Raw genomic sequence first — 14,694 nt, 5'->3', positions numbered from 1 at the left:
CATAGTTGAACATGCAAACAATTTTTTTTTTTTTGAAAAAAAAATCGTTACCAAATTCAATATTATCCAAATAAATTATGAATTTACGAAATTCGTAAAACCCGAAGTTGTGGTTTCAAGTCATGTATATATCAGAAATGTACCGAGCCATGATGAACGTAAAGGCTTTACGAGTGTCGTCGATAAGATCAGTGGGGTAGACACAGCAACATCGAGTGCTCGCATATTAGCTGTTTCGATTCTTAATTCAACTTCCCACACAGGGAGTGTCATCATTTCAATTCCATTTCAGATACCAATTCCCCAAATCCATCCTTCATCGCAACCAAACTTGCGATAATCCCAATGAAAGACAGCAGACTATGCAGTAAAATACAGAAAATGCCTCTGCTACCAAAAGAATATTACACAAATATTCACAAACCTTATACACCGGAAAAAATATATTATTTCAACTACACCTCCACTGAAACGGAGAAAAAAAATGAGATACCAAAACTCCACAGAATAGCACAAGCATATCGCTAGATTGTCCTCGCCCCGATGGTCTAGATTGCCCGCATATCAGAAGCTGCTCATTGGAGGCATGCCAAAGGGTGGCATAGGAGGCATCCCCATTCCACCCATATGTGGTGGTGGAACAAAACCTCCCATTCCTGGTGCACTTCCCATACCTGGCATTGGAGGTGCAGGCAAAGCTAGAGGCAGCAACTGAGCATACATGTTCTGCATCACATTAATCAATGCTTAAATTATTCATAAACCAAAAAGAAAAGAACAGAAAACAAAATTAATGGAAAACTAACAACACGGTGGTTAAAATTTTGATTGGGGAAATATATGACTAAGATATATAGACCCAGAAAATGTAAGAAGTCCACACAGGCAGTGAGGATAAAAATACTCTCAGAAAGCCCTAGACGAGAACCATAATTTTGAAAAATCAACAGACTAGCAGTCTTGAAATGATTACCTGCTGCGCAATTACATCCTTCTCTTCCCTCTCTTTAGCCTTGACCTCATTTTGAGCCTCAATTTTGTCCTTAACAAGTTCATCAACTTTGCCTGTGTATTCTCGAATGAACTACAAAACCAAAGAAAAAGTGTGATTATTTGTAAGAAATATTCCAAATAGGAGGGCCATGTTTCTACAACCAACCCCACCCCCCAAAAAAATAAACATCAAACAGAAAAGGGCATCTTGCAAGCACAATAATTTTCCAAACTTCACCCCCCAGTCCACTTCCTGAGCGCCCCTCTTCCCAAACCTTGACCCTCTTTCTACCTAAATATTGAACACAATTATGTACACCATATAACACTAAAAAATCTCACAAGCAAGGTAGCTGGCAGCATAAAAATGATCAAAATCAAATCAGAGATCCATATGCCAAGCACGAGCTCAAACTAATATTTGGCATGACATGCTATGCACCTAAACCTAAGCTTACACCGGTAAAAGAGAATGGAATAGGGAGTATATATGATATTGTAAATCACCTGCAGCAGATAGGGGAAAGCAAAGTCGATCATATTGTTCATCCAGGCAAGTTCAAGAGCAATGTCTGGTCGGATCAAATCGTAACAAACAAACAGGCATGAAGCAAAGCATTCCTTCTTTCCCTGCACAAGCACATCCATATAAAAGATAAAATCATAAAAAAACATAGATTATCCACAAACTCACTCAATAGCTGTAAAAAATAACATGCCCAAATGCTACAAGTAAAAGCTGAAATTTTGAGAGAGAGAGAGAGAGAGCCATTTTCCAAATCAGGGAAGTTGATTGTTTGACATCTTTTTTTTTTCACAAGTAAAAGGATTGTTTGGCATCCTTCACATGGAAACATAAATATATCCTCCAGGACTACCTGTGCAGGAGCTGTAACAGACATCCCAACCCAACAACTAACATTGCAAACAGACCCGACTATGAGTAAGAATGTTCTCATGAAATTGGCTGTCTCCATGCCATCTTTGTAAAGGTTGTGTACCCAACCAAAAAAACAATCTAAATTGCAAACAGTAAAAGAGAAAACATGTTTTAGAACAAGCTATGTACCTTTTCAATGAAGTAAACAAGCAACTCTTCCGCAAGTTCACGGTCACCAGATTGTGAAGCTGTCTCCATGGCATCTTTGTAAAGGTTGTCTTTCTTTGACAATGCAATGGACTGCTTCCACCTGCCTGCTTTCTTGTATATATATGCAGCAACACGTCTCATTTCAAGAAGCTCGTGTTTCTCAATCTGCTCAAACACATAACAATGAGACCTGCAAAATTGGACTAGTTAACAGAGAACATCAAGGGAAAATCATTGCATCTCACCTTCTGCGCAAGGCCAATTTGATCAAAGTTATCATGCAAATCAATTGATTCACGCAATCTCTCGTAGTCTTCCTCCTCAACATATATCCCGTTCAAAGCTTCATTCACGGCAGCCACATTGTTACTCTGAACTGCAATCATGTATGGCTTCACAAGATGCAGGTGACCCGCCTGATATAACATGAAAAAAAGAACTCGAGAGTTAGAGCCAAGCAAAGAGAGTCATAACTTAGACTCCAACAAGATCATAAACCTCAAGAAGTAATACCTTTCGCATAATGTCAACAACACGTGTATGGTCCACACGAAGTGCAAGCACATTGAGAAGATCATTAATAAGGTCTGGATGTTCTTGCAAGTAGAAGTGCACAGCCTTATAGTATAGCTCCACATTAGCAACTTTAACTGCAACATCCTTGAACTGCATGTGATCCCATGCCTCTGGGGAATGATTCATTATAGTGGTTGCAGCGTTATCAAACTCATCATATTGGATATACAGATAGGTTAGTTCCTGCCAATGCTGTTGTTCATCACAGGCTCGTATAAGCTTTGGAATATTGAGACGGGTTGAGAACAACTTAATATGCTCCATAAGCTTCTCAGGACGGTATCTAGCATACAGAACTCCCAACTCAGTGAAGATGCCCATATGTGCTCGTTCTAAACCTAAACCGCTCTCCATAAGGGAGATTAGCTCATTAAAGCATCCCCTATTCTGGTAATACTCGCTGACCTCTTCCAAGTCATCCACCTATTAAGCAGCAAATAGAGTTGAGAGTTGAAAAAATATATAAGTTATCAATATAGAACATGCTGATTTGCTTGATATATAAATGTGTGGGTGTATATAGCATCTTGCCGAGCACTAAAGCAAATGTTATCTTTGTACCCAGCAAGGGCCCAAATTTCAGACTTACAACTGAAGCGCATTAAAATTAGACCTTCAAATTTCATAGGAAGTATATAGAATGCAACAATAACCTGTATAATAATGTTGAGACCACATATTTGAGCTAAGCGGAATTCCTCTGCATCAACACAAGCAAAGCAAACTTCCTTCCATGTTTTTGAGCTGTTAGCTTTCCTTGCTGCATCAACGGCACCTTGGAACTGTCTCAGTTTCACAAGAGTGCTAGCCAACTTGGCCCAGTTAGATATAAAAGCAAATATAATTTTGGCAGCCTCATACAGGGCTTCATCATATAAGCGATCACCGACATTTTGGAGATTAGCTACGTTAGGCATGAGAATGAATTCCTCAATTTCACTCAGCCTATCGATCTTTGCATATGCATAGATGAGCTCACTGTCCACCTTGGGCTCTTTTGCCTTCTGCCTAACCATCAGAAGGTATCTCACCAAGTCATGGTAAACATTTGCATCCTCAGCAGCACGAATTACATCCAAGAATTGAGTCATATCATCTGCTCTAATGAAAGACTCAATGGCATCGCTCACCAGGCCCTCCCTGAGTTGAGCCTTGGCTACCTGGCTCCAAACAGCATCTTCTTCAACACGGAATGCAAACTCCACAGCCCGTTCAATGTTTTGGATATTATCCAATAAGACATTGACCGCCTGAACATTCAAATTAAACTTCTTGAAAATTGCAAATGCTTCCTCGTACAGCTGGGCTTCCACAGCCACTTCCCCAACTGCAGGTCCATCAAAGTTATCAAGTCTATTAATGTAATCCATAACTCTAGATGGATCTGCTTTGATGGCTGTCAAAATGAGCAGGTTTTGCAGATTAAAATTCCCACTGAATGCGGAGTTCTGAAGCACAATCTTTTCAAGGAGCTCAATTAATTCGTGAGGCAGATCAGCTGTCATGAAAGCCTTAACAGCTGCAGAAACTTGTTCAGGGCTCTTGCTTTCGGGCAAAGCAGTAGATACAACTTGATCAATGAGCTGTCTTCTATAGACATTTTCAGGGTTAAGAACTTTCTCCCAAAGATCAGCATCCATCCTTTCAACCACATATCTGCAACCAAAGTATGAGTCAATAAGCCTTAAAGCACCAACTGCACCTAGTAAGACAAAAAAAAAAGAAAAAACACAAACCTTGCTTGCAGTTTGAACAAAGAATTTTTATTTGTGACGTTGATAAGCTCTTCATCACATTGTCCTCGCCGGTATGCCACAACAGCCAGGGTAGGATCACGTTTCTCACAATATTTACCCACAACACGGGAATCATAATAGGGGTTGGTGGTAAGGAAGTGCTCTGGATTGTTGTTGCTATCAATGATAATTTTCCCCAGAGCATTGTGAACATGAACATCTTGGCTTCCCTCGCTCACAAGATGCTCTAGGAACTGAGTGAGCAAACGAAGTCGATTCCTAATATAAAAAAAAATATCTATATGAGAACAAAATTAATGGAACACAAAGGGATGAAAATAGAGTTGGGACTTCACCTCTTCTCACATTCCTCCACAAGGGGCTCCACCGGAAGTAAAGAACGGACAGAAAGAATTAAGCCTTTGATAAAATCTTCAGGACACTCATCATCAAGCAGCTGCCCCACTACTAAAGGAGCATTCCCTGGGTTCACCTATCCAAAGGAACACAGAATGTCGCAAGTACAAGAAATGAGTAAATTTCGTTTAACAGAAAAGACATTTGCAAATGTTCAAAGAGCTAAAAATAACAATTTGAGAACATGGAGAGTCTAATGGATGTGGCATTATGTGTAAGAAGAATGGGAAGTCGGTGGATCATCTCTCACTTCACTGTGAGGTTGCAAGAATGTCATGGGTTGAGATCTTTAATAGAACATGAATTGCTTGGGTAATGCCCAATAAGGTTGTTGATTTGTTTGCATGTTGGAAAATATGTAGGGCCAATTCATATATTGAGGATGTATGGAGGATGATTCCTCTCTGTATCATGTGGTGTTTATGAATAGATAGGAATGGTTGAAGTTTTAAAGGAGTGCTCTCTAGATGAGCTAAGAAGTTTCTTCTCCCATACTTTATTTCTTTGGACATCCTCTTGTGTACTTAATGGAGTTTGCTTCAATGATTTTCTTGTATCACTTTCTAACTCCTTATTATGTAACTAGGTGTATGTGTTTGTATACCTCCCATGCACTTGGGCTATGCCTATTTACTACTATCAATAAAATGTTATTTTACTTATAAAAAAATAACAATTAAAAAACCTCATACCTTCTGAACATAACCTTCGATGTAACGAAGCATGTTGTTGGAGTACAGATAATGTGTGAGATCTGGAACAAATCCAAAACGGTCACAAACATTAATTAGGGGCCGCGCATCTGGAAGCTTTGCTTCCATTAAAAAGTTCTTTGTTTTCTCAGGGTCGTAGAAATTCGACTCTCTGGTCACACGCTCAACCTCTTTGATTTGTCCAGTTTTAGCAGCTGCCTCAATGTACTTAAAGTGAATGTCAGGGTCCTCACTGTTCCATACATTGAAGCGAATCAGGAAAAAAAAAAAAAAAATGGATGTACCATCAGTCCATAAGTGACCAAGCAAAAAGGAATTTTTGTCAATTAAGTAGGTCACCTGGAGCTGAAATATGAGCCAAGGAAAAAGTACAATCCTTCATATGACTTAAATTGTTCAAAAAGCTTTATGCATGCATCCACACCCAACTGTTCACAATATTCCTTGGCAACCTGCACAGGTGTGTAAAGATAAGCTTCATTTAAGTAATAATTCAGATTTTCACATAACAAAAGACAGTGATGTTTACCTGCACAATTATCTGAAGATTTCCTCTTAGATTGACCAACAAAAGGTCCTTCATACACTCCAAAGCCCATTCACGTGACAGAGTGCCAAAAAATTCCACAAGTGACTGTAAAGAACCACAAAGTTAGTAGGAAGTTTAAAAAATCCATCATAACCTAAAGATAAAAGCATTGGAGTAGAGGAACCTGTGGCTCAATTGCATGTGTGTTCACAATGACACGCTTTATATCTGGCAATTCTGTGTAATGCTGCATCACAAGTGAAATGCTTAACACGGAATAATGTTTGAGTAGATGTACAAAAATAATTAAAAGAAAAAGAAAAAAAAATTAATGAACAAGGAGAACTTCAAGAGGACATTACTTGCAGAGCTCGCACGTAAAGACCGGCCTTTTCACAAAGTTGGGCAATTCGAGGACGGTCATAATGGCTGAACATTCCATTAGCTAATATGGCATCAGCTACATTTGGAAAAGTTACTAAATTGATTTCCAGGACCTATATAAAATAAAAGTGTTACAGTGGCTGAAAAGAGCAGCAATTATCCAAATGGAAGTTAGATAGCATTAACAAAGAGAGCGTGAATCAAAACCTTTGTTTGAAGGAAACTATGTTCAGGAAGATTTGGCTTCAAAACATCTAATAGAAAAGCGGTTGCCTCACGGATCAGGTTCCTCTGTTAAAACCGCAAACAATTGAAAGCAAAAATGAAAATTAATTGACCCATATGAAGCCTGTCAGTATTAAAAAAAATTAAAGCAATAACAATGGGAAATCACACACCCTTATTATTACATTAATATACCAGCTCAAAAGTCATTAGAGCCAACAAACCTGAAGAAAGAGATCTGTTATGGTAGTGTAATCAACTGGACAACCTCCCTCCATTTGAGACATCATTAGCGCAAAATTAACAGCTCCCTACATTCCAAAAGTAAGTATTAGCTCCATGGTTCCAGAAAGAAAAGGTCCGTGATGGGTAAATATTAAGTTGATTAAATATGGTTTCAAGATTTTCTCCTTATCCAAAAAATAATACTTTTATACTACAACACAGTTATTCAGAAAAAGGTAAATGGAAAACATATGAAAGGAAAAGTTTAGGCTCTAACGGGATTTCTTATTTGCTCAAGTTTCAACCTTAAAGTACTAAAACAACAAAACATACAAACACAGAGAGATATAGTCCAATACCTGAGGATCTGAACGAAGGATTGTCTGTAGAAGGAATAGATAATCTGGACTGTACCCAACCTAAAGCAATAAAGAAACAATGACATCATCAGACCATGAAATAAGTATACAAAAATAAATGATAAATAATATAATAATAACAGTAATGCAATCAATCACAATAGCAACAATGATTAAAAGAAAAAGAATATCTTCACCTGTTTTGAATATATCAAAATTTTATCAAACTCCCTCCGTTCAGCAAAAGCAGCAACGACTTTTGGAGTTGCTCTGGCTTTAATGTATATTTTCAATGCGAGATCATTATCCACAGTCTACATTGGAACAGAATAGTATGAACACAACAAAAATAAATAAATAATTTCAAATACAGCAGCATCAGCATTGGGATAAAGTAAACCAGTAACTCGATAAATTCATTTCAGAAGTGTCTTTCATATATTTGAATCTCAAATTGCGCATCAAACCTTCACGAGATCCCCTAGTTCCTCACTGCATTCCAGCTTATCCTCTGCCAACCAATTCTCCAAAAGATTCTTTTTGTTTTGGTTCACAACAAGGCGTGATAATTCCAATGACTCGAAAGCATTGAGCTTTCCTTTTGTCAAAAGTGTCCCAAAATACTGCAACAGAGGTGGCGTTTGCCCAGCTTGGACAGGAACACTCTGCAACAGAGCAAGATACCAACTTTTTATGCCAAGGCAGGAAGGAAACATGAACACAAAACTCTTGGCAGATACCAAGATTTCACCCGAGCTCAATTCAAATAGTACAACTCATGTAACTACAGCTGATTAGGGGAATTTGTTTTTACCTGCTCCTTCACATATTTGCAAACAAGTAACATGCAAAATAGCATGTTTGCTCCTATAGTATGTCTTATTCAGTAACTACCAAAAAATGCATAACTAAGCGCCCTCAAGAAAGAGGAGCAATCCTCATTTTTTTTAACAGGAACAATCTTATGCAGCAACTTTCAATTCCAGCAAAAGAAAGATCCAGATACACAATGAATGTCAAACTGGACAACAGAGACAGTGAGAAGAGATAAGGCCAATACAACCAGTGCTTACAGAGATCCTGAATGGCCAGAAATCAAATGGAGAAAACTTGACATGGATGAAGAACATTGAAGCTATGAAATATTAGCAGCCAACGAATGTGTTTGATTGAAATTTTGTTTTAAAGGTAAGATGTGTTTGATTGGAGAATCAAAATGTAAAACCTGGAATTTGGCAACTGTGTCCGGTGTTCGGAGGATTCCTTGTGGGGACTCAGCTGCAAGTTCTGCAGCTTCTTTGTACTTCGTTTGGGCAAATAGTTCTTGGAAACGTTGGACAACCTGAGACCCAAAACCGAGCATCCCCAGAATTTCAGTATTATAAGAACGCACAGGGCAGTAAATAATTCGAACTCTAAGCATATATTCACACACAAGCAGTTAAAGAATAAAAACATGTAATTAAAAAACATATTACCATTCAACATATGCAACACAAACATCATTTATTCTATCATTGTGAGACCCCAGGTTCTAAAACGCAATGGCAATAATACAAGTCCATATTCCCACATCCACAGTGAATATGAGACAGGGATATACTATATTCCCGAGAACAGGGGTTCGCTAACCTCAGCACCCACAGCTCAAAACATCATCTTTTTTATTCTTGGGATGTAATCATACTACACTTGTTAATCGTAACAAAAAGAGGGTCAACAGTAAACATCATTAATAAATCACATCTACCTCTACTCTTATTAAAAGCTAGGCAGCACTGGTATGCTTAGAAAATCTACAAAAGTACTTAAAACTGTTCAGTACTTTGCAGTGAAGGAGTCTTTTTAGGAGAAACATGTATAAAGAGAGTGCCTTGATCATTAAAAAAACCAATCTTTCAAAGCATTACCAAATCACAAACTGCAACATGGTTGCATAACAGCGTTAAATAACTACTGATTGATTTTAATTTTTATCTGCTGAGAATTTTCAAACTAGCAGAATGGGTACTATAAGGTGGAAAAAGAATCAGCTTACAAGCTGCTCGGCTCCAGGAAGATTCCCTCTTTTGGCAAGATTGACAGCAAGCTCCAAATTGTTCAACTGTAAATGTAAATAGACCCCATTTGTAAACAAAATAATTATTTTTCCATAATAAAACCAACAAAAATGCATGCTTGTGAGTATACCTGGCCACTAACAAATGGTACAATTGTTTGATCATTTACAGTAGCCAATAACACCTGTCCACGCCTATTGATTGCATAAAAACCTCCCACTGAGGAAGCTTCTGCTGTCAAAAATATTGGATCTGGACTGATTCTATTTCTATAAACTGCAGTAGCGGTCTCCAAGTCATAAACAAATAATAGCCCAAGCTTGGTGATCACATAGATCAAACTGTATTTGTGGGATATCTGTGAATTAAAAAATTCATGACTATCAATTTTGCAGCAGTTTACTGAAACAAGTACCAAAAAGTAGCGACTTTGATACCTGCATTGCAACTGGAAAGTCATCGGCAAAATCTGGGGGGAAGAAAAGATCTGCTTGTTTCTTTGTAAAAGAAGGCTTCCCTACCATCAAAAATGCAAATTCATATAGTTATTAAGGATGCAAGGAAAAAAACATTGGTTGGCAGGATGCAAGAAAGTTGAAGAAGTACAAAATGTGAATACATATCAATGATACCATAACTTCTGTAAACTAATACTCTGCCTCCAGGGTTCCCTATAGATTCGGTAAATTAATACAGTCTGCTTCCAGGATTCCCACTTGATACCGAGAAATGTTTATGAATCTCAAGCTCTTACTTCCTATAGCCATAAACTCAAATACGCATCTTGACAAGCCTAAAACATAGCAAAAACTTACTACTTACTCCAAGTCCAACTTATACAAAACTTCTAAACAATAGCTTTGAAAGTACATCACATGTATACTTCCAGTGTACCTGGGCTATGCCTACTTTCTGATCAATAAAATATCTTATTACTTATAAAAAAAAAGCTTTGAAAGTACAACCATGTGAAACCAGTATTCATTTATATTTTCCATAATTATTCTCATCTCCACTAAGATTTCAGTAATTCGCAACACATAGCCACACCTGCCCTGACCTTTTTTATTTCTTTTTTTATAAGTTGTCTGGGCAATAGTTTTTTTTTACACCATTGATCTTTTAGTGTAGGGCCTAGGCAACGTGTGGAGACCCAATCCATCAGGTTTTATGCAATTTATAATGAGTTTTACAACCAAGATACCTATTTCCAGCTTGCATGACAGAAAACCAAATCCATAACTGAATTTACATACATACATATATAAAGAACAAGAATTTCTCTGGAACAGGGAAATCTGTAGGTACGTATATGGAATTTGGAATGTGGAAGTTAAAACCTATTCCAACCCATGTATACATTCGGTTATATCAATGTTCCTTTCTAAACATAGCTCTTCACCACTCCATGTAAACAGCACACGAAGAACATATCACAAGTCATTTTAAGGAAACCAGAACATTGAATAGACAGAGAAAATGAAGGCATTACTGGAAAATTCTACCTATGTCACTAAAAACAAAAGGAAGAGCAAACAACCAAAAGGTAATTAGAAAGAAATAGCAAGTTCACCTGGCTGGGCACCAAGCTCAATAACATGCAACTTTGATGTAATCTGTCCAGCATTGAGGGTCTTTGTGGCAAAGGAAATAAGAATAGAAGGATTCTCGTTTCCTGGGACCTGTAAAAACATAAAGTTTACCGACATCCATAAAACTGTGTATGTTTTGCACTCATTTAAAGAATTTTGTTACCTTTGAAAAAACATGAAATTCTGAATAGCATTAGGAAAGGGAAACCCTCACACCTTAAATTGGGCAAATGATGCAGCATGTGCTTCAAGAGCTTGACTGCGCTGCTGATCAACGGAGAAAAGCTGCATATTTCCTTTAACCAATTGTGGCCTCTATAATCAAAATCAGATGAGGAAATCAAAACCAGAATACCAAGACAGTTGTACAAATTAACACAAAAAATATAAAAAAAAAAAAATTCAGGCAGGCAGTTTAAATCGGGGATTGCAAAGCATCCAAGTAAATTTATGATATCTTTCAGGTCAACTCAGCTAGAGTGATGCAGTTAGCTTAGAGCTCATTGGGTACGATTAAATGTAGTTCGACCACGCATATTCTCACTTTCTCCATAAAGCATTTTTTTTTCACTTGGAAATATCAGCTCTCTATACTCCCTTCGATGTGCTAGTATCAGACCCTTCATCCAAAAGAGCATTGATAATTTGATGTAACCAACGCTTTTTATTGGCAAGTTTTTTTAATAAGTAAATATATCGAAATTTTATTAAGAGTGATATGTGCACAACCCCATCGCTTGGGTATTTTTTATTGGTAAATTAGACATTCATTTAGTGAATTTTAAGCCCAGAATCTCAACCCACATGATGTTCGAGGAAGTGTCATCTTAGCTAGATCTCATTGATACGAGGTGAGGAACTTTGAATAGACATGAACAGAAAGACAACGTACCTCAGGAGAACCAGGAGCAATTCCAATCAAAACCAACCACTTTTCAGAAGAGTCACATCGATAGTTTATTATCTGGTTGTTTGCCATATTAGCTGTTCGATCAAATATCTTTACCGGCTCAGAATCACCTACATCAGATATGCAGTGAGGACGATATAACAGTGAACAATTAGAACCTGAGATTATGGCAGCATAACACTGAAATAGGTTCTCTAATAAGTATACTGAAATGTGTTAAATAAACGGATTTTACCTTCAATGGACCAATGATACACTGAGGTCTGTGTCACCAGGCCCAGCATCTTCACTGTAATCCACTTCCAAAACACGATCTAGACAGAAAGAAGCACGGGGACTAGATTTAGGTATGATCTCAATCTCATAGTATTAAAATCAAACCCGCAAAAAAAAAAAAATAAAAAAAAAAAAATAAAGACAAAACAAAGCATAAAATATCTCATAAGCTATAATAGACAAGCAACCAAATTAAAGTTCTCACCTGCTCAGGCATCTGAAAAGATTTCATTTTTGCTTTCATCTCAATGTTAAATATTTGCAAATGATCCTGATTGGTTCCTTGGAGTTGGGCTACGCAGGAATGTTGCAGATAAAACAATGTGAGTTCAGAGAATAATAGAAGTATGCATGAACCTTAATGTGTGTGTGTGTGTGTGTGTGTGTGTATTTATTGATTTTTAGCAGGAAAAAATATAAAACACAACAGCATTGGGGAGTGCCTTAATTAGCAAGCCAAAAGTTAAATTCTTTCTTAACCTAGTATCCTAATATACTAGAGCAGTTGAGGACAGATAGACAAACAAGTAACACCGGGCATAAAAACTGGTTCAACTAGTTGCATACACAAACAAATTGGATCAAAACATTTAGGCCAAAAAACATCCATGAGCTTCAGGCTTGAGGTTAAACTAATCGCACACTAAGGAGTATGTGACAACAAACGACAAAAAATCCCAATGTTTTAAGATTGCATGACATGAGAAGCAACAAATAATTAAGTGATAACTGCATCCTACCTTTCAAAGCAAGGATTCTGGAATTTGGATTCATAAGTGCTGAGTCTGCAGTAATTGGCCTCCTCAAAGGCTGCATCGGCATATTCATATCAACAATAACAACACTATTCTGTGGAGCTGTTTCCCGCACGCATATATACTTATCGGACTCCATAGTAACATGAGTAAACGTAATGAATTGCGGATTAATCCCAATGCTGGGTAACTGCAATCACATCAGATCATACAAGTCTATAATTCCATTTGTGTTTACGGCTTATCAAATCAGGTCAGATCATACACGTGCTTATAATGTATACTAATCAGATCACATCACACAGATCTCAGCAACTGCAATCATGTCAAATCACACAAGTCCATGCTCGGTAACTCGGGTAACAGGTTAATTCCAAGGTAATGAGCACATATATACAAAGCAGATCACATCATATCTTTTACTGTCGAGAACTTAAGGTAGAGACGTGTTATGGTGATAGAATGGAGTTAAAGTGTAAGACAAATTAGGAATCTGTGGATCATCTTTAACTCCATTGTGATGTTGCTAGCACTTTATGACATGTTGTTTTTATTCTTTTAGGGCCAACTGGATGGTGTGTTGATGGATAGTACATTTATTAATGCTCTGGAAAGGACAGTTTGTTAATCGTCACAGTGAGGCCTTATTGAGACTGATCTTGATCTGTCGTGTACACGGAGAGGAAAATGACAGAAGCTTTGAAGACAGCACAAGGAATTAGAGAGACCTCAAGGGCTTCTTTTTCAATTCCCTTACTGTCGGATGGAAGCTCACTTATTTTATTCCAGTTATAGCTTCCTGGATTTTCTTCACCTCTTTACTTTATCTAATTCTGTAAGTCTGATGCATATTCCATGTGTGCTTGATAGTACCGAACTTATCTTACTAGTCACAAAAAAATGCAGTCTAAAAATGGATAGTGAAATTATATTCTATGAGACAAATTATGAAGCAACTTTAAAAAGGTGATGGAGTATTTTACAGATCTGAGTAGAAACCAGAAATTTCAAATCCATCGAAAATATGATGCAGACTAAGCATTACAAGCACTGTGAGATTAACAAATCGCTGAAGTCATGGCACAGAACTTGGCATGGAATCGAAATTGAACAAAACAATAATAACTAAACCAACGTAACTATGCCAGCAATTCCTTTCCAGCTCAAAAGACGGCTATCGTTTCAAACTATTCATAAAGCTCAAAGAGCAGTCATTCGGATTATAGCAAAACATAAAGGAAAAGGGAGCGAGAGAACTGACAGTTAAGGCCTCTTTCATGGTGATCGGAGCGTTGGCAGCCGCCATGGTGGTTCAGCTGTGGATGTAATCAGATCAACGATGCAGAGGCAGATCGAAGCTCACAGGGGATTCGAATCGCTGCAAGATCTGAAGCAGCGACCAAACCCTGTAACCCTCCGATGGAAGGAGAGGGAGAGATCTACAGCGAGGTGGAGAAATTCAAGATGCGAATCACGGATTAATTAGTGGAAGGGGAAGGTGACTGATACGGTGCAAGGAGGAGCAGAGATCGCATAGACAAGAGTCTGTCACACTAGGAAAGCATATAAGAGATGCAATAGTAAATTTTCAAAAAAGATAAAAAAAAAAAAAAAATCTTCATCAGAAAGGAAAAGACATGTTAAGATGGGCTTTGCTTGTTAGCCAAGAGACGAGGGGCATTTGCCTGCCTTGCCTTTGTTTTATAGATGCCGGGTCGATTCCGAGTCCGAAATACAAATACAATCGACCCACTCAAACGTATATTTATTATTTCGAGTCTTTGACTCTTTGGACTGCTTGCCCGACCCGGACAGAATTGTTGCCTTCTTTTTATGGGACGACATTTCTTCTTT

At 37.8% G+C, this 14,694-nt stretch overlaps 1 protein-coding gene across 1 annotated transcript; it reads right to left on the bottom strand.

Moving 5' to 3' along the window:
• Positions 1-216: 216 nt before the first annotated feature.
• LOC108981330 (clathrin heavy chain 1) lies at positions 217-14,420 on the bottom strand. The gene is made up of 30 exons (XM_035683192.1): positions 14,102-14,420; positions 12,826-13,030; positions 12,291-12,379; positions 12,045-12,123; positions 11,792-11,919; positions 11,116-11,214; positions 10,881-10,989; positions 9,745-9,824; positions 9,438-9,665; positions 9,286-9,351; positions 8,473-8,589; positions 7,715-7,912; positions 7,445-7,561; positions 7,248-7,307; positions 6,888-6,974; positions 6,646-6,729; positions 6,417-6,551; positions 6,239-6,301; positions 6,055-6,159; positions 5,865-5,977; positions 5,505-5,757; positions 4,752-4,888; positions 4,396-4,674; positions 3,313-4,315; positions 2,597-3,082; positions 2,329-2,499; positions 2,063-2,248; positions 1,501-1,623; positions 974-1,084; positions 217-726 (listed from the first exon to the last, which is right to left on the bottom strand). Exons 1-30 carry the CDS (start codon positions 14,144-14,146, stop codon positions 565-567), a joined length of 5,118 nt encoding a protein of 1,705 aa, XP_035539085.1. The 5' UTR covers positions 14,147-14,420; the 3' UTR covers positions 217-564.
• Positions 14,421-14,694: the final 274 nt, after the last annotated feature.

Source organism: Juglans regia, chromosome 12 (genome assembly GCF_001411555.2).
Source record: "Juglans regia cultivar Chandler chromosome 12, Walnut 2.0, whole genome shotgun sequence".
Lineage (NCBI taxonomy): Eukaryota > Viridiplantae > Streptophyta > Magnoliopsida > Fagales > Juglandaceae > Juglans > Juglans regia.
Note: the sequence above shows the minus strand (reverse complement) of the source record. Positions and strands in the feature narration are given on the sequence as shown.